The sequence below is a fragment of the Cherax quadricarinatus genome, chromosome 100 (assembly GCF_038502225.1).
Source record: "Cherax quadricarinatus isolate ZL_2023a chromosome 100, ASM3850222v1, whole genome shotgun sequence".
Lineage (NCBI taxonomy): Eukaryota > Metazoa > Arthropoda > Malacostraca > Decapoda > Parastacidae > Cherax > Cherax quadricarinatus.
The window spans coordinates 22,501-48,768 of record NC_091391.1 but is presented as its reverse complement, the minus strand read 5'-3'; the positions used below and the strand labels follow the sequence as shown (position 1 = coordinate 48,768).

Sequence of the window (26,268 nt, the reverse complement as noted above, 5' to 3'; positions counted from 1 at the left end):
TATTTATGGATCATCACAGAGGAGTTTAACTGCTGCAGTCAGTTTTATGTACTATTGATTTTATGATTGGGCAGATGCAGTGCCAAAAATAATTGGGTAAGAAAATAGATACTATAAAAAGTTTCCTTTTGAAATTTCAGGCCAAAAAAATGATTGAGGAACTTATACCTGTGATGGAAAACAATATGAGCAATTCACAAGCTCCTGTAAAGAGAAAAAGAGGACGGCCACCCAAGAACTTGCAGGGTATCAAGTGTGATGATCTGCGTGACCTTAAGCAGAAACGCGCCCAAACATTGTTGACAGAGGCACTGAAGCAGGTATTTGGTGTGGATGACAAGTGCATGATTACCACTCACCAACCTAATACATTTTTGAGACATTGGCAAAAAATGTTTTAGCTAGAGGGAGAATGTTTTGTAAAAATTCCATAGAAGCAAATTTAAAAAAAAAAGAAAAGAAAAAAAAGAGGAGGAATAAGGCTTAAGATTATTTCTTCCATATATAATTTATTTAGAATTAACATCCCTAAATCTTAAACACCATTTTTGTAAAAATTTTCCAGTGTTATAAACTGATCTTTAATCCATAATAGAAGACATGGAAGTTCATTAAAAAATTACATCATTACAGTATCACAGTTAGTATTCAACCTGTACTCATTTTCCTGGTGACTTCCTGATCAGTTGTTGCTGTCATGGTTGCAGGGCCACACAGCTATCACAACCTGGCTCACTTGCCACTTCCATGATTGCAGGGCCACACAGCTATCACAACCTGGCTCATTGCCACTTCCATGATTGCAGGTCCACACAGGTATCACAACCTGGCTCATTGCTACTTCCATGATTGCAGGGCCACACAGCTATCACTACCTGGCTCATTTGCCACTTCTGTGATTGCAGGGCCACACAGCTATCACAACCTGGCTCATTGCTACTTCCATGATTGCAGGTCCACACATCTATCACAGCCTGGCTCATTGCCACTTCTGTGATTGCAGGGCCACACAGCTATCACAACCTGGCTCATTGCTACTTCCATGATTGCAGGTCCTCACAGCTATCACTACCTGGCTCATTTGCCACTTCTGTGATTGCAGGGCCACACATCTATCACAGCCTGGCTCATTGCCACTTCTGTGATTGCAGGGCCACACATCTATCACAGCCTGGCTCATTGCCACTTCTGTGATTGCAGGGCCACACATCTATCACAGCCTGGCTCATTGCCACTTCTGTGATTGCAGGGCCACACAGCTATCACAACCTGGCTCATTGCCACTTCTGTGATTGCAGGTCCACACAGCTATCACTACCTGGCTCATTGCTACTTCCATGATTGCAGGTCCACACAGCTATCACAACCTGGCTCATTGCTACTTCCATGATTGCAGGTCCACACAGCTATCACTACCTGGCTCATTTGCCACTTCTGTGATTGCAGGGCCACACATCTATCACAGACTGGCTGATTGCCACTTCTGTGATTGCAGGGCCACACATCTATCACAGCCTGGCTCATTGCCACTTCTGTGATTGCAGGGCCACACATCTATCACAGCCTGGCTCATTTGCCACTTCTGTGATTGCAGGGCCACACATCTATCACAGCCTGGCTCATTGCCACTTCTGTGATTGCAGGGCCACACAGCTATCACAACTTGGCTCATTGCCACTTCTGTGATTGCAGGGCCACACATCTATCACAACCTGGCTCATTGCCACTTCATGATTGCAGGGCCACACAGCTATCACAACCTGGCTCATTGCCACTTCTGTGATTGCAGGGCCACACAGCTATCACAACCTGGCTCATTTGCCACTTCCATGATTGCAGGGCCACACAGCTATCACAACCTGGCTCATTTGCCACTTCCATGATTGCAGGGCCACACAGCTATCACAACCTGGCTCATTTGCCACTTCCATGATTGCAGGGCCACACAGCTATCACAACCTGGCTCATTGCCACTTCTGTGATTGCAGGGCCACACAACTATTACAACCTGGCTCATTTGCCACTTCCATGATTGCAGGGCCACACAGCTATCACAACCTGGATCATTGCCACTTCCATGATTGCAGGGCCACACAGCTATCACAACCTGGATCATTGCCACTTCTGTGATTGCAGGGCCACACAGCTATCACAACCTGGATCATTGCCACTTCTGTGATTGCAGGGCCACACAACTATTACAACCTGGCTCATTGCCACTTCTGTGATTGCAGGGCCACACAACTATTACAACCTGGCTCATTTGCCACTTCCATGATTGCAGGGCCACACAGCTATCACAACCTGGATCATTGCCACTTCTGTGATTGCAGGGCCACACAGCTATCACAACCTGGATCATTGCCACTTCCAGGATTGCAGGGCCACACAGCTATCACAACCTGGCTCATTTGCCACTTCCATGATTGCAGGGCCACACAGCTATCACAACCTGGCTCATTGCCACTTCAATCATTGCAGGGCCACACAGCTATCACAACCTGGCTCATTGCCACTTCAATCATTGCAGGGCCACACAGCTATCACAACCTGGCTCATTTGCCACTTCCATGATTGCAGGGCCACACAGCTATCACAGCCTGGCTCATTGCTACTTCTGTGATTGCAGGGCCACACAGCTATCACAACCTGGCTCATTGCCACTTCTATGATTGCAGGGCCACACAGCTATCACAACCTGGCTCATTGCCACTTCTATGATTGCAGGGCCACACAGCTATCACAACCTGGCTCATTGCCACTTCTATGATTGCAGGGCCACACAGCTATCACAACCTGGCTCATTGCCACTTCTATGATTGCAGGGCCACACAGCTATCACAGCCTGGCTCATTTGACACTTCCTATAACTACCTCTGTTGTCCTTTCTTACCTACCTTTATATTATTATGCTTTTCTTTATTTGCTTCTATAGAACTTTCTCTCATTTACATTAATTATACTTCTGTACTAATAATTATAAGCTTCTGAGTAGTGATGTGCCAAAGTATTGGTATTGGTGAGTGTCAACCATTTTTATTGTATCTTATTAAAAAACAGTCGATACTTTTTAAGATATTAATATTACATGTGTGCTTAACAGTATCAACATTGAGAGTTACTCTTATGTACGTGCGTGCACACACACACTGTCAACATGTGTCTTTGACAACCATTAATTTAGCTAACAGAACAGGCCAAGTAATGATATTATCACCTCCAAGAAATGTAGTTATTGAATAACCATCCTCTGTTATTTAACCCTTAAACTGTCCAAACAGACCTACGTTCACATGCGTAGTGCTCCAAAAGTAGATCTATGTTTTTTTACATATTTTCAAATATTACAAAAAAAAACGTAGATCAAAGTTTTTTTACACGTTTTCAAATGTAAAAAAAAAAAAAGTTACGTTTTTTTACATACTTTCAAATGTTGAAAAAACGTAGATGTACGTTTAGACAGTTTAAGAGTTAATACCAGTTGTGAAATAAGCATTCCCTTGTATATTCAACATAATCATTATACAGTGAACCCCAGAGTTACATTGTCATCGGAATTCGTAATATTCGGAATAAGTAATGTTTTTTTGTCAAAATATTGGCTCGGTGATTGTCATTGAACTCTGTATTAGTCATTTGTCCTCAGTGTGTCTGCGCGGCTCGAGTGGTCCGACACACCATTTACAGCCAGTGTGACATTGTTCATCAGTCAGTGAGGACAATCCCGTGCATTCATATATTTTGTATTATTTCATTCTTTTAGTGCTTGCAACTGCTAAATAAGCCACCATGGACCCAAAGAAAGTTCCTAGTGCTAGCCAGCCCTTTGGTAAAGGGCTGAGAGAGAGGGGAGAATGTGCCTTTTTCAGTGATTGTGCAATATGTACGATACTTAAGCAGCAGGAGTCAGTGAAGGCTATAGCACCAGCCAGCGATAAAGTGAAGCATTAACAGTGTGGCAAGTAAGTTAAGCCATTAATTGATAGAAAAAGGACAGCACGAAATTGACTCCTTCATTGTTGTTGGAGGTATATAGGGCTACTGACTAACACCACCGCCTCTGCTGCCTCTTGCTGCCGCCTTCACCACCACTATGTATGGCTTATCTTTCAGTGGCCCATATACACCCAACGACAAACAACACCCCCACTTGTGACATTCTTAATGCCATATTTTATTCATTCTAGAGTATATATCATGTTTCTGTGTTATTAATATTGTTTATTATGTCATATTAGATGAATTATGCTAGATAAATAAGCCGTAGAGCTGATATTAGTGTCATATTGAAGGACTATCTTGTTCTGTCTCCCAACACAATTCCTAACATACGCCAGAAACAGACCTCTCTGGAACACTTTTTTTGAGCGACGGAGGTCTGGTGACTCAAGTTGGTCCTAGTACCATTAAAAAACAAAGCAGGGAAGTAACCCAGGATAAGGACTTGGTACCTGAAGTCTTTATGGAAGGGGATTCCCCTTCCAAACAATTGTTAACTCCTCCATCCTCTCCCCTCCTCCCATCTTCCATACATCACCATGTCTTCAATAAAGGTAAATGTGATATTATAATTGTTTTATTCTTCATGTATCATTGTTTTCTGTGTAGGGAAATGTATATTTCATGTAGAAAACATATTTTGTTAATACTTTCGGGTGTCTGAAACGGATTAATTGGATTTCTATTATTTCTTATGGGGAAAATTAATTTGAAATTCGTCAGATTCAGGTTTAGTCACACTCTCTGGAACGGATTAATTACGGAAACTGGGGGTGTAAATATTAGTCAGAGGGCTGAAGAGGGGTTGTTGAGGTGGTTTGGTCATTTAGAGAGAATGGATCAAAGTAGAATGACATGGAGACCATATAAATCTGTAGGGAAAGGAAGGGTGGGTAGGGGTTGTCCTCGAAAAGGTTGGAGGGAGGGGGTAAAGGAGGTTTTGTGGGCGAGGGGCTTGGACTTCCAGCAAGCATGCGTGAGCGTGTTAGATAGGAGTGAATGGAGACGAGTGGTATTTGGGACCTGAGGAGCTGTTGGAGTGTGAGCAGGGTAATATTTAGTGAAGGGATTCAGGGATATGTTATGTATCTTTATACGTATATGCTTCTAAACTGTTGTATTCTGAGCACCTCTGCAAAAACAGTGATAATGTGTGAGTGGTGAAAGTGTTGAATGATGATGAAAGTATTTTCTTTTTGGGGATTTTCTTTCTTTTTTGGGTCACCCTGCCTCGGTGGGAGACGACCGACTTGTTGAAAAAAAAAAAAAAAATTCAGGGAAACCGGTTATTTTTATATAGCCGGACTTGAGTCCTGGAAATGGGAAGTACAATGCCTGCACTTTAAAGGAGGGGTTTGGGATATTGGCAGTTTGGAGGGATATGTTGTGTGTCTTTATACGTATATGCTTCTAAACTGTTGTATTCTGAGCACCTCTGCAAAAACAGTGATAATGTGTGAGTGTGGTGAAAGTGTTGAATGATGATGAAAGTATTTTCTTTCTTTTTGGGTCACCCTGCCTCGGTGGGAGATGGCCGACTTAAAAAAAAAAAAAAAAAAGGAAAAGTATCTATCAGCCAAAATTTTGGTATTGTCTCATCACTATGTCTGAGCTTTGTGTGCTTTCCTCATCATTGTATATTAACACTGTCTAGACCAGCATTTCTCAGCTGGGGTTCCCCAGAATCCTAGGGCTTTGTGAGAGGTCGCTAGGGCTTCTGAGAAAAATAGTGATAAATACGCTAATCATGTGTAAATGCAAGGAAATCATGAGATGTTTAAACTACTGCTGAGGCTTAAAAGTGAAGAAGGATATCAGCAAATTTCAAGTCTTATTGAAACCCACCTGGAAGAACTGTGGATGAAAATCGAACATTATTTTCCCTTCCTTTCAACACAAGTGTATGATTAGTGAGGGATCCAGACTCTGAATCTCCTGCTCATCATGAGAACTTGACTTTAAGAGAAGAGGAAGAACTTTGTCAGCTGCATTGTGATTGTACACTTGAGATTTACTGGCCTATCCCTGGAAAAGTTGTGTATTTCTGTACAGGAAGTGTACTACCCTGTCATACATAGGAAACACTAGATATATTGCTGCAGTTTTCAACCTCTTACATGTGGGAATAAGCTTCTTATTTAACAAGTGTCAAGAACAAAGAAGTCGTCTCCTTTCAGGTGAAGGTGAAATCGGTGTGTTCATTTAAAGATTGATTCTGAATTAAGTATTTGTGTACCAGAATATAACCACAGGTTTCACATTAAAGAAGCAAATTTTATTATCTAAATTGGCTTTAGAAATAACATTTCCTTGACCCATATATATGTTCATATGACTTTTTGCCTTGATTTATCTTATGCCTTTTCAACAATGTTGATAAATTATTAAGTTGTTGTAGTTATTATCTATTTTCATTCTGTTTATATATGTTATATGTGATATTGATTATTTTTTTTTTTTGGTTACAGATATGGTTAATTTTTTGTGTAAATGATAACCTCCATATGAGGTCATTTAAACTCTTGAACAAGCATTTTGATTTCAGTGTTGTTTTTCATTGTCGGTAAACTTGAGAAAAACATAAGTTACTTTTTGCTTAAACCAGGTATCAGAAAAAAATATATTTTCCTTATGAACTTACAAGTTTATTAAAGAGAAAGAAAGATATTAATTTTTATTTATTAACACTTTGGCCGTTTCCCATCAAGGCAGAGCGACCTGAGAAAAAAAGAAACACTTTCATCATCATTCACTCCATTAAAAATGACACATAATAACTTTTTTGTAGGGGATCCCTGAGGTAACTTTTATGTAGGGGATCCCTGAGGTATGAAAATGATTTCAAGGGTTCCACAAGGGGAAAGATGTTCAGAAACGCTGCTCTAGATCATCGTCATTATAGTTGTCACTATAGTATATCACTTTGGCTAACACTGTACAGTGTTTGACTGACATTAGAGTGTAAACATGAAGATTTGATTGTCAATTTTAATGTGTTTGGTTGGGCTGCATTTTTGCGTGTGATATAAAAGTTTTTCCCATTGTATCACTGAAGCCAGTGTCAGTTCCGTAGGATAATGCCATGAGCTCAGCTCACTCAGACAAGTTGTGACCGGTAAATTTGGGCCTAGATATGAGAGAATAAGTCTGTGTGGTAAGTATTATTATTTATTATCACACTGGCCGATTCCCACCAAGGCAGGGTGGCCCGAAAAAGAAAAACTTTCACCATCATTCACTCCATCACTGTCTTGCCAGAAGGGTGCTTCACATTAGTTTTTAAACTGCAACATTAACACCCCTCCTTCAGAGTGCAGGCACTGTACTTCCCATCTCCAGGACTCGAGTCCGGCCTGCCGGTTTCCCTGAACCCCTTCATAAATGTTACTTTGCTCACACTCCAACAGCACGTCAAGTATTAAAAACCATTTGTCTCCATTCACTCCTATCAAACACGCTCACACATGCCTGCTGGAAGTCCAAGCCCCTCGCACACAAAACCTCCTTTACCCCCTCCCTCCAACCTTTCCTAGGCCGACCCCTACCCCGCCTTCCTTCCACTACAGACTGATACACTCTTGAAGTCACTCTGTTTCGCTCCATTCTCTCTACATGTCCGAACCACCTCAACAAGCCTTCCTCAGCCCTCTGGACAACAGTTTTGGTAATCCCACACCTCCTCCTAACTTCCAAACTACGAATTCTCTGCATTATATTCACACCACACATTGCCCTCAGACATGACATCTCCACTGCCTCCAGCCTTCTCCTTGCTGCAACATTCATCACCCATGCTTCACACCCATATAAGAGCGTTGATAAAACTATACTCTCATACATTCCCCTCTTTGCCTCCAAGGACAAAGTTCTTTGTCTCCACAGACTCCTAAGTGCACCACTCACCCTTTTCCCTTCATCAATTCTATGATTCACCTCATCTTTCATAGACCCATCCGCTGACACGTCCACTCCCAAATATCTGAATACATTCACCTCCTCCATACTCTCTCCCTCCAATCTGATATCCAATCTTTCATCACCTAATCTTTTTGTTATCCTCATAACCTTACTCTTTCCTGTATTCACTTTTAATTTTCTTTTGCACACCCTACCAAATTCATCCACCAATCTCTGCAACTTCTCTTCAGAATCTCCCAAGAGCACAGTGTCATCAGCAAAGAGCAACTGTGACAACTCCCACTTTGTGTGATTCTTTATCTTTTAACTCCACACCTCTTGCCAAGACCCTCGCATTTACTTCTCTTACAACCCCATCTATAAATATATTAAACAACCACGGTGACATCACACATCCTTGTCTAAGGCCTACTTTTACTGGGAAATAATTTCCCTCTTTCCTACATACTCTAACTTGACCCTCACTATCCTCATAAAAACTCTTCACTGCTTTCAGTAACCTACCTCCTACACCATACACCTGCAACATCTGCCACATTGCCCCCCTATCCACCCTGTCATATGCCTTTTCCAAATCCATAAATGCCACAAAGACCTCTTTAGCCTTATCTAAATACTGTTCACTTATATGTTTCACTGTAAACACCTGGTCCACACACCCCTTACCTTTCCTAAAGCCTCCTTGTTCATCTGCTATCCTATTCTCCGTTTTACTCTTAATTCTTTCAATAATAACTCTACCATACACTTTACCAGGTATACTCAACGGACTTATCCCCCTATAATTTTTGCACTCTCTTTTGTCCCCTTTGCCTTTATACAAAGGAACTATGCATGCTCTCTGCCAATCCCTAGGTACCTTACCCTCTTCCATACATTTATTAACCCTTTGAGGGTCGACAGGCCCTCTCCGAAACTCGTTCTCAGGGTCGGCCAAATTTAAAAAAAAAAAAAATTATTTTTTCTTATGAAAAGATAGAGAATCTTTTCCCGATCATAAAGACACCAAAAGTTTGAAATTTGATAGAAAACTTACGGAATTATGCTCTCGCAAAGTTAGCGGTCTCGGCGATGTTTACGCATCGGCGATTTTGCCCACTTTGAGCCCCATTTTCGGCCAATTTCACTGTACTAGTCGACAAAAAACATGAATATTTCGCTAGAACTCCATTTTTTCTATCGAATGGGTGCAAGAAACCACTCATTTATGAAATTCAACTATCCAGTACAGTGGTCAGAATTTAGCAATTTTGCCAATTTCACACAAATTTCAAAAGATGCCAATTTCCGAATAGGGTCCAGAATAAACAAGAAAGACATTCCTGGCACTAAAATGACATTTCCTCTGGTCATTAGTCATGTCTCAAGGCCCCTCTTATATTCTTTTGCTTTCCACTTTGAATTTTTATTTTCACAAAAAATATAAGATTTACTGTTATGCAGACTACTGCATTAGTGTAAAAAATGGTATAAATATTATTGGTGCACTTGTGAAAGAATATTAGACTCACCAGTTGACGTGTATTGCACGCTTGGCACGATTTGTTTACTTTTGAAGTTTGGTAAAAATCGAACATTTCTGCTACTTTGAGCTCAATTTCAAGGCACCTTTCTTTGTAAAACCAGTCAAAATCATCTCTATTTCTGTAATATGTCTTCCATTCTATAAAATGAGACCAAGAAAACTAGAATACAACAATAAATACCATACGAAAATACACTGCAAAGTCGCTGATTTATTCAAAAAAAATGGTCAAAGTTTTTTTTTTCTCATTATGCACTGTGTGCTGCAGGATTTTTTTTAGACTGTGCACACTGACCACATAGACCCATTCTTTCATATGAAGGCCTACCAGCTTTCTCCCACTAGATTTGAGGCCGCTAGAATTTATGAGTACTAGTACGTCAAAAACCCCTACACGTAAGACGTACTAGTACGACGAAAACCCTCAAAGGGTTAAATAATTGCACCAACCACTCCAAAACTATATCCCCACCTGCTTTTAACATTTCTATCTTTATCCCATCAATCCCAGCTGCCTTACCCCCTTTCATTTTACCTACTACCTCACGAACTTCCCCCACACTCACAACTGGCTCTTCCTCACTCCTACAAGATGTTATTCCTCCTTGCCCTATACACGAAATCACAGCTTCCCTATCTTCATCAACACTTAACAATTCCTCAAAATATTCCCTCCATCTTCCCAATACCTCTAACTCTCCATTTAATAACTCTCCTCTCCTATTTTTAACTGAAAAATCCATTTGTTCTCTAGGCTTCCTTAACTTGTTAATCTCACTCCAAAACTTTTTCTTATTTTCAACAAAATTTGTTGATAACAGCTCACCCACTCTCTCATTTGCTCTCTTTTTACATTGCTTCACCACTCTCTTAACCTCTCTCTTTTTCTCCATATACTCTTCCCTCCTTGCATCACTTCTACTTTGTAAAAACTTCTCATATGCTAACTTTTTCTCCCTTACTACTCTCTTTACATCATCATTCCACCAATCGCTCCTCTTCCCTCCTGCACCCACTTTCCTGTAACCACAAACTTCTGCTGAACACTCTCACACTACATTTTTAAACCTACCCCATTCCTCTTCGACCCCATTGCCTATGCTCTCATTAGCCCATCTATCCTCCAATAGCTGTTTATATCTTACCCTAACTGCCTCCTCTTTTAGTTTATAAACCTTCACCTCTCTCTTCCCTGATGCTTCTATTCTCCTTGTATCCCATCTACCTTTTACTCTCAGTGTAGCTACAACTAGGAAGTGATCTGATATATCTGTGGCCCCTCTATAAACATGTACATCCTGAAGTCTACTCAACAGTCTTTTATCTACCAATACATAATCCAACAAACTACTGTCATTTTGCCCTACATCATATCTTGTATACTTATTTATCCTCTTTTTCTTAAAATATGTATTACCTATAACTAAACCCCTTTCTATACAAAGTTCAATCAAAGGGCTCCCATTATCATTTACACCTGGCACCCCAAACTTACCTACCACACCCTCTCTAAAAGTTTCTCCTACTTTAGCATTCAGGTCCCCTACCACAATGACTCTCTCACTTGGTTCAAAGGCTCCTATACATTCACTTAACATCTCCCAAAATCCCTCTCTCTCCTCTACATTCCTCTCTTCTCCAGGTGCATACACTCTTATTATGACCCACTTTTCGCATCCAACCTTTACTTTAATCCACATAATTCTTGAATTTACACATTCATATTCTCTTTTCTCCTTCCATAACTGATCCTTCAACATTACTGCTACCCCTTCCTTTGCTCTAGCTCTCTCAGATACTCCAGATTTAATCCCATTTATTTTCCCCCACCGAAACTCCCCTACCCCCTTTAGCTTTGTTTCGCTTAGGGCCAGGACATCCAACTTCTTTTCATTCATAACATCAGCAATCATCTGTTTCTTGTCATCCGCACTACATCCACGCACATTCAAGCATCCCAGTTTTATAAAGTTTTTCTTCTTCTCTTTTTTAGTAAATGTCTACAGGAGAAGGGGTTACTAGCCCATTGCTCCCGGCATTTTAGTCGCCTCATACGACACGCATGGCTTACGGAGGAAAGATTCTTTTCCACTTCCCCATGGACAATAGAAGAAATAAGGAAGAACAAGAGCTATTTAGAAAAAGGGAGAAAAACCTAGATGTATGTATATATATATGCATGTGCGTGTCTGTGAAGTGTGACCAAAGTGTAAGTAGGAGTAGCAAGATATCCCTGTTATCTAGCATGTTTATGCGACAGAAAAAGAAACCAGCAATCCTACCATCATGCAAAACAGTTACAGGTTTCTGTTTCACAGTCATCTGGCAGGACGGTAGTACTTCCCTGGGTGGTTGCTGTCTACCAACCTACTACCTATAAGTGTGCACCATATTAAAAAAATCCTGCAGCACACAGTGCATAATGAGAAAAAACTGTGACTGATCTTTAGGTGCCCAATATTGAGATCAAAGGTTAGACGACAGTAAATCTGATAATTTTTTTTTTTTTTAATGTGTGAGGTAATCTCTAATAATGTTGGTAGAATATAGTTTTGGAGTGGTTGGTACTTTTGTTCAATAAATTTATGAAAGAGGGGAAGGTACCTGTCACCATGGTTGTGTAACATATTTATAGATGGGGTTGTAAAAAAGTAAAAGCCGGGCTGCAGTTGACCGTATGTCTGGTTGCGTGTGGTCAACAGTAACATCATGGTTGATCAGGCCCTGATCCACAGTGAGGCCTAGTCACAGGCCGGGCCACGGGGGCATTGACACCCAAAACCCTCCTCAGGTATGCCCTCTTCTCCTCTCCAGATATTTTTAGTGTAAAACAGCGACTTGATGTGTATTTTTGTATGGTTTTTATGGTTGTATTTTCGGTTTCTTGGTCTCATTTGATAGAATGAAAAATATATTAGAGAAATAGAGATGATTTTGATTGGTTTCAGAACTGAAAGTACCTTAAAATTGAGCTCAAAGTAGCAGAAATGTTCGATTTTTGCCGATATTCCAGAGTACACAGATGACATCACTCATCCAATACGTGTCCAACTGACCAGTCTAATACGTGGTCACGAATGGGTTGACATTAGGAGGGGTGTAAATGTTGCAGTTTAAAAACTGTAGTGTAAAGCACCCTTCTGGCAAGACAGTGATGGAGTGAATGATGGTTAAAGTTTTTCTTTTTCGGGCCACCCTGCCTTGGTGGGAATCGGCCAGTGTGATGATAATAAAAAAAAATAATAATAATTATTTCAATAATGGAGTAGTCTGCATAACAGTAAATTATTTTTTGTGTGAAAAAAAATTCAGAATGGGAAGCAAGCATAATATAAGAAAGGACTGGAAACATGACTGATAAACAGAGAAATTATTTTAATGCCAGGAATGTCTGCATTGTTTATTCTGGGGCCTATTTTGAAATTGGCATTTCTTGAAATTTGTGTGAAATTGGCCAGATTATCAATTTCTGATTATTGGGTAGTTGAACTAGGTAAATGGGCAGTTTCTTGTACTCAGTCAAAAGGATAGAAGGAATACTAGCGAAATAGCCGAGTTTGGTTGACTGGAATAATGGAATTGGTCAAAAATAGAGCACAAAGTGGTCAATATTGCCAATGTGTAAATATTACTGAGACCACTAAATTTGCAAGAGCATAATTCCGTAAGTTTTCCCATCAAATTTTGTACTTTTGGTTTCATTGCCTTTTGGAAAAAGATTCTGTATCATTTCGGTGGGAGGTGGCCGGCGTGTTATTTATTTTCTGCGAACCTGAGAGCAAGTTTGAGAGCAGGGATCTGGACCCTGAGAGCAAGTTTGAGAGCAGGGATCGGGACCCTGAGAGCAAGTTTGAGAGCAGGGATCGGGACCCTGAGAGCAAGTTTGAGAGCAGGGATCGGGACCCTGAGAGCAAGTTTGAGAGCAGGGATCTGGACCCTGAAAGGGTTAAAATGCAGGTAAGTTACCTTTGTTTTAGAGAGATGGGTTGTATTGCTGCTTAACTGGTTTATCATCATAGTTGTAAAACATTTTTCCTCATAAAGTTGTATTAGCCAGTAGTCAGGGATGGAAGGTGAAGGTCCCACACAACTGAGCCGGGTATTGATAGTCAGGGATGGAAGGTGAAGGTCCCACACAACTGAGCTGGGTATTGATAGTCAGGGATGGAAGGTGAAGGTCCCACACAACTGAGCTGAGTATTGATAGTCAGGGATGGAAGGTGAAGGTCCCACACAACTGAGCTGGGTATTGATAGTCAGGGATGGAAGGTGAAGGTCCCACACAACTGAGCTGTGTATTGATAGTCAGGGATTGAAAGTGAAGGTCCCACACAACTGAGCCAGGTATTGATAGTCAGGGATGGAAGGTGAAGGTCCCACACAACTGAGCCGGGTATTGATAGTCAGGGATGGAAGGTGAAGGTCCCACACAACTGAGCCAGGTATTGATAGTCAGGGATGGAAGGTGAAGGTCCCACACAACTGAGCCAGGTATTGATAGTCAGGGATGGAAGGTGAAGGTCCCACACAACTGAGCCGGGCATTGATAGTCAGGGATTGAAAGTGAAGGTCCCACACAACTGAGCCGGGTATTGATAGTCAGGGATGGAAGGTGAAGGTCCCACACAACTGAGCCGGGCATTGATAGTCAGGGATTGAAAGTGAAGGTCCCACACAACTGAGCTGGGTATTGATAGTCAGGGATGGAAGGTGAAGGTCCCACACAACTGAGCCGGGTATTGATAGTCAGGGATTGAAGGTGAAGGTCCCACACAACTGAGCCGGGCATTGATAGTCAGGGATTGAAAGTGAAGGTCCCACACAACTGAGCTGGGTATTGATAGTCAGGGATGGAAGGTGAAGGTCCTACACAACTGAGCCGGGTATTGATAGTCAGGGATTGAAGGTGAAGGTCCCACACAACTGAGCCGGGTATTGACTTTCTGTTGCAGGTTTTTAACTCTTTGACTGTTTCAGTTGTATATATACGTCTTACAAGCCAATGTGTTTGACGTATGTATACTCAAAAATTCTAGCGGCTTCAAATCAAGCAGGAGAAAGTTGGTAGGCCCACATGTGAGAGAATGGGTCTGTGTGGTCAGTGTGTACCATATAAAAAAAAATCCTGCAGCACCCAGTGCATAATAAGAAAAAAAAACTCCGACCTTGTTTTTGGATTAAAATGCCGACTTTGAGGTGTATTTTCGTGTAGTTTTTATAGTTATATTCTTGTTTTCGTAGTCACATTTGATAGAATGGAAAACATATAGAAATAGACGTGATTTTGATTGGTTTTACTATGAAAAGGACCTTGAAATGGAGCTCAAAGTAGGGGAAATGTTTAATTTTTGCCGATGTTCAAGAGTAAACAAATGATGTCATTGTCCAATACATGTCCAACTAGTCATTCTAATATGCAGTCATGAATGAGTTGATATTATTTATACAATTATTACAATATTGCAGCAGTCTGCATAACAGTAAATCTTCTATTTTTTGTTTGAATAAAAATTCAAAATAGAAAGCAAGAGTATTATCAGAGGGGCCTGGAAACATGACTGATGAACAAAGAAAATGTTATTTTAGGGCCAGGAATGTCTGCAGTGTTCATTCTGGACCCTATTTTGAAATTAACATGTTTTTTAATTTGCGTGAAATTGGCCAGATTGCCAATTTCTGACCACTTTATTGGGTAATTGAAATTGGTAAATGGGCAGTTTCTTTCACTCAATCGATAGAACAAATGGAGTTAGAAAGAAATAGTTATGAGTTTGGTCGACTGGAACAATGGAATTAGCCGAAAATAGAGCTTAAAGTGGGCGAAATCGCCTATTCGTAAATATCACCGAGGTCGCTAACTTCGCGAGAGCATAATTCTGTAAGTTTTTTTTTTTTTTTCAATTATTTTGCGATGCCAGGAGACACCTCAAGATTTGGGGTTGCGGCAGTCAAAGGGTTAATATGGTCTGAGCCCAGTACTGTACTTCAGAATATTTTTATTTAGGGGTTTAACTTTTTAGATTCTTGGAACATAGCCTAACATTTCTCATGTATTACTCTGTTCAGTGCATTTTCAGATACAGTAGGGCCCTGCTGTACAGCACTTCGCTAATATGGACATTTCAAGTTATAACCAAAAGTTTGTTTATACGGCTCCCTGATTCGCTATTATGGCATCTACACACCACCTATCCACTGTTTACATCCTCCATGAGCTCCGAGTCTCTTGATTATGTCTGCAAACTTCCAGAATTTCAAATGTTTTAATTGTATTTGTGTGTGCCTGTACCTTCTGGTATGCAGGTACACAATGAAATCACTGGGTGCTTTAAATGTCATATATTATGTTATTATAGACATTTTATTAATTCATCTATGACATTTTTTCAAAATTATGTAAAAAATATGCTACATATCATATGAACAAAATACATGTATATACAATCACAGTAAAGCATAATTGTGATGTGTGGCAGCCAGGCAGGCTACCACACCTGGCTTCCTACTCACCTCTCAGGCTGCCACACCTGGCTTCCTACTCACCTCTCAGGCTGCCACACCTGGCTTCCTACTCACCTCTCAGGCTGCCACACCTGGCTTCCTACTCACCTCTCAGGCTGCCACACCTGGCTTCCTACTCACCTCTCAGGCTGCCACACCTGGCTTCCTACTCACCTCTCAGGCTGCCACACCTGGCTTCCTACTCACCTCTCAGGCTACCACACCTGGCTTCCTACTCACCTCTCAGGCTACCACACCTGGCTTCCTACTCACCTCTCAGGCTGCCACACCTGGCTTCCTACTCACCTCTCAGGCTGCCACACCTGGCTTCCTACTCACCTCTCAGGCTGCCACACCTGGCTTCCTACTCACCTCTCAGGCTGCCACACCTGGCTTCCTACTCACCTCTCAGGCTACCACACCTGGCTTCCTACTCACCTCTCAGGCTGCCACACCTGGCTTCCTACTCACCTCTCAGGCTGCCACACCTGGCTTCCTACTCACCTCTCAGGCTACCACACCTGGCTTCCTACTCACCTCTCAGGCTGCCACACCTGGCTTCCTACTCACCTCTCAGGCTGCCACACCTGGCTTCCTACTCACCTCTCAGGCTGCCACACCTGGCTTCCTACTCACCTCTCAGGCTGCCACACCTGGCTTCCTACTCACCTCTCAGGCTACCACACCTGGCTTCCTACTCACCTCTCAGGCTGCCACACCTGGCTTCCTACTCACCTCTCAGGCTACCACACCTGGCTTCCTACTCACCTCTCAGGCTGCCACACCTGGCTTCCTACTCACCTCTCAGGCTACCACACCTGGCTTCCTACTCACCTCTCAGGCTGCCACACCTGGCTTCCTACTCACCTCTCAGGCTACCACACCTGGCTTCCTACTCACCTCTCAGGCTGCCACACCTGGCTTCCTACTCACCTCTCAGGCTGCCACACCTGGCTTCCTACTCACCTCTCAGGCTGCCACACCTGGCTTCCTACTCACCTCTCAGGCTGCCACACCTGGCTTCCTACTCACCTCTCAGGCTGCCACACCTGGCTTCCTACTCACCTCTCAGGCTACCACACCTGGCTTCCTACTCACCTCTCAGGCTGCCACACCTGGCTTCCTACTCACCTCTCAGGCTGCCACACCTGGCTTCCTACTCACCTCTCAGGCTGCCACACCTGGCTTCCTACTCACCTCTCAGGCTACCACACCTGGCTTCCTACTCACCTCTCAGGCTACCACACCTGGCTTCCTACTCACCTCTCAGGCTACCACACCTGGCTTCCTACTCACCTCTCAGGCTGCCACACCTGGCTTCCTACTCACCTCTCAGGCTGCCACACCTGGCTTCCTACTCACCTCTCAGGCTGCCACACCTGGCTTCCTACTCACCTCTCAGGCTACCACACCTGGCTTCCTACTCACCTCTCAGGCTGCCACACCTGGCTTCCTACTCACCTCTCAGGCTGCCACACCTGGCTTCCTACTCACCTCTCAGGCTGCCACACCTGGCTTCCTACTCACCTCTCAGGCTACCACACCTGGCTTCCTACTCACCTCTCAGGCTGCCACACCTGGCTTCCTACTCACCTCTCAGGCTGCCACACCTGGCTTCCTACTCACCTCTCAGGCTGCCACACCTGGCTTCCTACTCACCTCTCAGGCTACCACACCTGGCTTCCTACTCACCTCTCAGGCTGCCACACCTGGCTTCCTACTCACCTCTCAGGCTGCCACACCTGGCTTCCTACTCACCTCTCAGGCTACCACACCTGGCTTCCTACTCACCTCTCAGGCTACCACACCTGGCTTCCTACTCACCTCTCAGGCTGCCACACCTGGCTTCCTACTCACCTCTCAGGCTACCACACCTGGCTTCCTACTCACCTCTCAGGCTACCACACCTGGCTTCCTACTCACCTCTCAGGCTGTGACACCTGGCTTCCTACTCACCTCTCAGGCTACCACACCTGGCTTCCTACTCACCTCTCAGGCTGCCACACCTGGCTTCCTATTCACCTCTCACCTTATGTTAAGGCCAAAAAAATATTTTAAGGTAAGTAATGAATGGACTGAATATACATTTAAATTTTTTATTGTATTTTTAGGCCTACTTCTGTTGTTAATTTAATATATGATAGTATAAACATGTTATCAGGCATTTACATGCATTTAAAAGTTGAAAAGGGTGATTCACTTTATGGCCATAGCCTGAAACCTAATAAGCCGTATAAGCAGGGCCCTCCTGCATGTAACTTGTGAAAGTCTGTAGTGAATGCAGCAGTAGTAGTGATGACAATGTTATTTGTTATTATTATTATTTGTTATTATTTGTTATTATGTGGCAGATGTTGCAGGTGTATGGTGTAGGAGGTAGGTTACTGAAAGCAGTGAAGAGTTTTTATGAGGATAGTGAGGCTCAGGTTAGAGTATGTAGGAAAGAGGGAAATTATTTCCCAGTAAAAGTAGGCCTTAGACAAGGATGTGTGATGTCACCATGGTTGTTTAATATACAGTGGACCCCAGCATAACGATCACCTCCGAATGCGACCAATTATGTAAGTGTATTTATGTAAGTGCGTTTGTACGTGTATGTTTGGGGGTCTGAAATGGACTAATCTACTTCACAATATTCCTTATGGGAACAAATTCGGTCAGTACTGGCACCTGAACATACTTCTGGAGTGAAAAAATATCGTTAACCGGGGGTCCACTGTATTTATAGATGGGGTTGTAAGAGAAGTAAATGCGAGGGTCTTGGCAAGAGGCGTGGAGTTAAACGATAAAGAATCACACATAAAGTGGGAGTTGTCACAGTTGCTCTTTGCTGATGACACTGTGCTCTTGGGAGATTCTGAAGAGAAGTTGCAGAGATTGGTGGATGAATTTGGTAGGGTGTGCAAAAGAAGAAAATTAAAAGTGAATACAGGAAAGAGTAAGGTTATGAGGATAACAAAAAGATTAGGTGATGAAAGATTGGATATCAGATTGGAGGGAGAGAGTATGGAGAAGGTGAATGTATTCAGATATTTGGGAGTGAACGTGTCAGCGGATGGGTCTATGAAAGATAAGGTGAATCATAGAATTGGTGAGGGGAAAAGGGTGAGTGGTGCACTTGGGAGTCTGTGGAGACAAAGAACTTTGTCCTTGGAGGCAAAGAGGGGAATGTATGAGAGTATAGTTTTACCAACGCTCTTATATGGGTGTGAAGCATGGGTGGTGAATGTTGCAGCGAGGAGAAGGCTGGAGGCAGTGGAGATGTCATGTCTGAGGGCAATGTGTGGTGTGAATATAATGCAGAGAATTCGTAGTTTAGAAGTTAGGAGGAGGTGCGGGATTACCAAAACTGTTGTCCAGAGGGCTGAGGAAGGGTTCTTGAGGTGGTTCGGATATGTAGAGAGAATGGAGCGAAACAGAGTGTATCAGTCTGTAGTGGAAGGAAGGCGGGGTAGGGGTCTGCCTAGGAAAGGTTGGAGGGAGGGGGTAAAGGAGGTTTTGTGTGCGAGGGGCTTGGACTTCCAGCAGGCATGCGTGAGTGTGTTTGATAGGAGTGAATGGAGACAAAAGGTTTTTAATACTTGACGTGCTGTTGGAGTGTGAGCAAAGTAACATTTATGAAGGGGTTCAGGGAAACCGGCAGGCCGGACTTGAGTCCTGGAGATGGGAAGTACAGTGCCTGCACTCTGAAGGACGGGTGTTAATGTTGCAGTTTAAAAACTGTAGTGTAAAGCACCCTTCTGGCAAGACAGTGATGGAGTGAATGATGGTGAAAGTTTTTCTTTTTCGGGCCACCCTGCCTTGGTGGGAATCGGCCAGTGTGTTAATAAAAAAAAAATAATAATATGTTAATATGTTGTTATATATTTACATTGAAACATATATGTGAACAATATTTAGATAAAGGTAGGGAAATTTCATTGCATTTATGGATTTAGAAAAGGCATATGATAGGGTGGAAAGGGGAGCAATGTGGTAGATGTTGCAAGTATATGTAATAGGTAGTATGTTATTAAATGCTGTAAAGAGTTTTTATGAGGATAGTGAGGCTCATGTTAGGGTGTGTAGGAGAGAGGGAGATTACTTCCCAGTAAAAGTAGGTCTTAGACAAGCATGTGTAACATCACCATGGTGGTTTAACATACTGTATTTATAGATGGGGTTGTAAAAGAAGTAAGTCCTAGGGTATTGGGGAGAAGGATGGGATTAAATTATGGGGAATCAAATACAAAATGGGAGTTGACACAGTTACTTTTGCTGATGATACTGTGCTTTTGGAAGATTCTAAAGAAAAGTTGCAAAGGTTAGTGGATGAGTTTGGGAGGGTGTGTAAAGGAAGAAAGTTGAAAGTGAACATAGATAAGAGTAAGGTAATGAGGGTATCAAATGGTTTAGATAAAGAAAAATTGGATATCGCATTGGAGAGAGGGAGTAGGGAAGAAGTGAATGTGTTCAGATATTTGGGAGTTGACTTGTCAGCAGATGGGTTTATGAAGGGCGAGATTAACCATAGAATTGTTGAAGGAAGAAAGTGAGTGGTGCTTTTAGGTATCCGTGGAGACAAAAAAGCGTCATCCATGGAGGCAAAGAAGGGAATGTACAAGAGTATAGTAGTACCAACACTTATATGGGTGTGTCAGCATAGTTGCTGATCCTCTGTATATGTTATCTGAGTGTCAGTACCATCCATATGTTTTACATAGATGACCCCTTTGCTAGACTTTGCGGCTAGCATGTGTGATGTCATGTGATGCTGCATGTGAGCGTCACACGCTCTGCCTCTCCCTCAGTCCACGAATAGACCTACAGGCATCAACAGGCTAGGCTGGGCTCCCCTCTCACACTCTGCTAATATGAGTATTACAACCCGACAAGTGTGTTTATCTCGAACCATCTTATCTCCATGAACCCTCTCAACAGGTGTGAAGCATGGGTTGTAAATGCTGCAGCGAGGAGGAGGCTGGAGGCAGTGGAGATGTTGTGTCTAAGGGCAATGTGTAGTGTAAATATTATAGAGAGAATTTGTAGTGTGGAAATTAGGAGGTGTGGAGTTATTAAAAGTATTAGTCAGAGGGCTGAAGAGGGGTTGTTGAGGTGGTTTGGTCATTTAGAGAGGATGGAACAAAGTAGAATGACTTGGAGAACGTATAAATCTATAGTATAAGGAAAGTGGGGTAGGGGTCATCCTAGGATAGGTTGGAGGGAGGGGGTAAAGGAGGTTTTGTGGGTGAGGGGCTTGGACTTTCAGCAAGCGAGTTAGATAGCAGTGAGTGGAAATGAATGTTTTCTGGGACCTGATGAACTATTGGAGTATGAGTGGGATAATATTTTGTGAAGGGATTCAGGGAAACCGGTTAGCCAGACTTGAGTCCTGAAGGTGGGAAATACAGTGCCTGCACTTTAAAGGAGGGGTTTGGGATATTGGCTGTTTGGAGGTACATGTGAACTGTTGTATCTGAGTACCTCTGCAAAGACAGTGATCATGTATGATTGATGGTGTAAGTTTTTTTTTTTATTATCACACTGGCCGATTCCCACCAAGGCAGGGTGGCCCGAAAAAGAAAAACTTTCACCATCATTCACTCCATCACTGTCTTGCCAGAAGGGTGCTTTACACTACAGTTTTTAAACTGCAACATTAACACCCGTCCTTCAGAGTGCAGGCACTGTACTTCCCATCTCCAGGACTCAAGTCCGGCCTGCCGGTTTCCCTGAACCCCTTCATAAATGTTACTTTGCTCACACTCCAACAGCACGTCAAGTATTAAAAACCATTTGTCTCCATTCACTCCTATCAAACACGCTCACGCATGCCTGCTGGAAGTCCAAGCCCCTCGCACACAAAACCTCCTTTACCCCCTCCCTCCAACCTTTCCTAGGCCGACCCCTACCCCGCCTTCCTTCCACTACAGACTGATACACTCTTGAAGTCATTCTGTTTCGCTCCATTCTCTCTACATGTCCGAACCACCTCAACAACCCTTCCTCAGCCCTCTGGACAACAGTTTTGGTAATCCCGCACCTCCTCCTAACTTCCAAACTACAAATTCTCTGCATTGTATTCACACCACACATTGCCCTCAGACATGACATCTCCACTGCCTCCAGCCTTCTCCTCGCTGCAACATTCATCACCCATGCTTCACACCCATATAAGAGCGTTGATAAAACTATACTCTCATACATTCCCCTCTTTGCCTCCAAGGACAAAGTTCTTTGTCTCCACAGACTCCTAAGTGCACCACTCACCCTTTTCCCCTCATCAATTCTATGATTCACTTCATCTTTCATAGACCCATCCGCTGACACGTCCACTCCCAAATATCTGAATACATTCACCTCCTCCATACTCTCTCCCTCCAATCTGATATCCAATCTTTCATCACCTAATCTTTTTGTTATCCTCATAACCTTACTCTTTCCTGTATTCACCTTTAATTTTCTTCTTTTGCACACCCTACCAAATTCATCCACCAATCTCTGCAACTTCTCTTCAGAATCTCCCAAGAGCACAGTGTCATCAGCAAAGAGCAACTGTGACAACTCCCACTTTATGTGTGATTCTTTATCTTTTAACTCCACGCCTCTTGCCAAGACCCTCGCATTCACTTCTCTTACAACCCCATCTATAAATATATTAAACAACCACGGTGACATCACACATCCTTGTCTAAGGCCTACTTTTACTGGGAAATAATTTCCCTCTTTCCTACATACTCTAACTTGAGCCTCGCTATCCTCGTAAAAACTCTTCACTGCCTTCAATGGTGTAAGTGTTGAATGGTTAAAATTTTTTCTTTCTTTTTTGGGTCATCCTGCCTTGGTGGGAAATGGCTGATGTGTTAAAAAAAAATGTTAATATAATAATAATAAAATACTTCCAGTCCTTCTTGGAATGGCAAATTTTAAAGTAACCTTCAGGAATATGGAAAGTCATCCTGGGCCCTTTATACAACATATGTTAGGCCCATCCTGGAGTATGCAGGACCAGTGTGGAACCTGAACCTGATAAAGAATGTTAAGAAACTGGAGAAAGGCTTGTTTCTGAGCTAAGAGGCATGAGCTACAAGGAGAGGCTAATGAAATTGGGCCTAACAACACTGGGGGACAGAAGAACTGGGATGGGGTCATAGCATACATACAAAATACCCATGAATATTGCAAAAGTAGACAGGGATAGTCTGTTTTGAGAGGCAATGAGCTGGAACTCAGAGACATCATTAGAAGTTAAAGGCAAAAATGAGCCACAGGAGTATTAGGAAATATTTATCTTCAGAGTGGTCAGGAAGTGGAATGATCTTGGTGAAGGCAGACTCTGCACATAGTTTTAAGAACAGCCACATATAAGTTGATACTCATACATACTCACTATATATATTCATATTTGTTTTTTTATTGCCTTTGCTCAAAAGCATTAAATGTTTTCAGGAAGAAGGTGTGCGACCTGTTAGCAAATCAGGCCTTGATATACCAACGCCAAATTGCGTCACTCCAGGTGATACCAGTGGAGATGAGACTTCGTCACATGGTACTTTAGACTCCTTCATTCCTCCTCCCTCAAACTTCGAAGGTCAGAATAATCCCTTTCTTAATCTGGATTCACTCAGCTATGGTATGCCTGTTATTAGACCTCTTAAGCGGAAACTGAGTGAAAATGACATCCGCATTGGGAAAAACGGTGAAGTGAAGAGAAGACGTTTCCGCAAGAAGTGCGACAAAGCTAAGATCATGTTCCTTCTGCAGAATGGTTCTTTAAGTATAAATGGTGGAAATGGAATAAGATTAAATGGCACAAACAGCATAAAAAACTGTGTGGACTATGCCCTCGGTGGTAGATTACATACGGGCTCTAAAGATGACTGTAGTGATGTAGTGGAGGATAATAAAGTTGGAGATACTGGCTTCTCCTTCAATGACCTTAAATCAACTGTAAACAACTATTTTGGGGCTGCAAACCGGATTGCAAGTGGTGAAAAGTTCCATGTAATAGCAAAAAGAATTAGTTTTGAAGATAAAGTTCAGTACCTCATAGAATGGGACAGTCCAAGTTCCTCATAAGGTGAATTCCAAATCCTGCATGTGGCTCCTGTCCACGTCACTTGGGTTTTCTCTTAAAAGTTATTTCTGAGGAAACCAATTTGGAAATAGTATATTATGAGACAAACTTAAATTAAGCACCAACTCCATAACCACATTCAGACTGTGTTCAAATTGCACTGCCAGAGTAAGTGATGCAAGAGTGAGGTTTGTCAGGTGCAACACAGCCTCAACGTTAGTTTGTGATATGGTTGCTTAGGCAGGTAGTAGACCAGAAGTTAATTCAAATTAAATTTTGAGAAATATTTATTATAACTGGGTCAACTGGTTGATCATGAAATTTTAAATTTTTTGAAAGTAGTAACTTTTGGATGATATGTAAGGTGTTGGACCAGCCCAAAGCAACCACAATACAAGTAATTTCACTATTGTTTAGTCATGTAAATAAGTCATGTATTTGTTTTATGGTTATATTTATCTGGTGATGTGAATGCCAGACAGGTTTTTGTATGACTGCGGATGTACGATTCCTGTAAATGTGAGGGCACCTACTGAACGCCAAATGGGAATACCTGTATACAAATTTCAAGGTATAACAACAAATGGTATATGTATACCAGGAGTTTATATGTAACATAGGCATATTTCAATTATAGGAAACATTTTAGACTGTATTGCCCTTGCAACAGATGTTTTCAAGTCTGTACTTGAATTGTAAAGGCTTGTTGCATGGTTGCACTGTCTAACTTAGTTTCCTAAAACTGTAGTGTGTGCCTTACATACAACTCTCAAGATACAGAAAGTAAGTGTCCTAGCCTTGACTGATGTATTTGTGTGGCAGGTTATTCTCCTATTTTGAACCTGCTTTGTTTTGGATTGTTATAAAGTGGCTATCCTGTTTATAGTGGTGCATGAAAAACTGCATTGTGTGTAGCCACGTAGATAAGTTTATAAATTGTTTTGTTGCCAAAGATTGCCGACAGTTTGTCAAGGTGGGCAGTAGGGAAGGGTCAGGTTCCTAAACCTGCCCTCCCTCATATGTACACAAGTTTCTGTTATGACTTCCACAAACATGTTAAGTTTCAACCAGTCATTTTTGTATGACATACTAGTAGTGCATTGTGTACTCTTTTTAGAGTTTTTAAAATATTTTTATACCTTTTTACATAAAATATGAACCTGACCCAAAGGTCCCTACTGTTGGCCCTTTAACTATCACTGCCACTATTCCATCGTGCTCAACTTGTAAGATGTTTCAAGCGTTGCAGCATGTAACATTCCAGGAATTATAAATTTGTCTGAGAAATATTTCAGCATTATACCATTTACTGCCATTGACCATAGTTGCTAGAGTACCTTATTTCTGTCCCTTTTGTATACCTAATGATGACAGTACAAAACGTTATCATGCATTAATCTTCCGTGACATGTACAGATTATAAATGTAAAGGTTTAATTTTAGCTGCGGCATTGGAGAGTCGACTACTGTCGAGCTGATCAGTAGACCAGAGTTTACAGTATTTGACACAGAAGATCAGGAAGCTTTCTTTTGTGTGTATTTTAGTTTATTGCCAGGTACATAATTGATGTTTTACACGGTGCTTTACATTTTGTCGTTGATTATATTTAAATATTTAGGAGCCACTTTTTAAATTTATGTACAGTCTGTCAGTTTGACAGTTGAACAAGAATTAAATTGTGTTGGTTAAAGATAAAAATAATTTCATACAATTTACAGTATGTATTTAATTTTTGTTTAAATGAGAAAATTCAGTTTGGCAGTTGTCATTTTGTTTACGTTTTTTTTTTTCATATTGTGTTTAAAGTACTTGGTGTGTATATGCAGCATATGTATGTACAGTATCTGTGTATATACATATATACATACATGAGGGCCCTGCTTTATGATGATTCTCTAATATGGACATTTCAAATTATACCCAAAAACTCGTTTACATGGCTCCTGATTCGCTATTATGGCATCTATGCATAACCTGTCCACTGTTTACATGCTCTATGAGCTCTGTCTCTCTACCAATTATGTCTGGAAACTTTCCAAAGTTTCAAGTGTTTTAAAGTTTTTGTTTTTAACATATTGGCCATTTCCCACTGAGGTAGGGTGACCCAAAAAAGAAAGAACCCCCAAAAAAAAGAAAACCCCAAAAAGAAAGAAAAAAAACTTTCATCATTCAACACTTTCACCATCACTCATGCATAATCACTGTCTTTGCAAAGGCTCTCAGATATGACAGTTTAGATGTCCCTCCAAACTGCCAATATCCCAAACC

The 26,268-nt window shown here is 41.9% G+C and overlaps 1 protein-coding gene across 4 annotated transcripts in view; it reads left to right on the top strand.

Annotated features, from left to right (window-relative positions):
• The window catches only part of Pcl (polycomb protein Pcl), a 106,275-nt gene that overhangs the window by 77,250 nt on the left and 2,757 nt on the right, over positions 1 to 26,268 (top strand). For all 4 annotated transcript variants that reach the window (XM_053799773.2, XM_053799770.2, XM_070079529.1 and 1 more), the window contains 2 exons: positions 141 to 320; positions 23,372 to 26,268. The exon at positions 23,372 to 26,268 is cut by the window's right edge and continues 2,757 nt beyond it. In XM_053799773.2, coding sequence (XP_053655748.1) covers positions 141 to 320; positions 23,372 to 24,001 — 810 coding nt within the window. In that variant the 3' untranslated portion in view covers positions 24,002 to 26,268. The remainder of the gene's footprint in view (positions 1 to 140; positions 321 to 23,371) is intronic.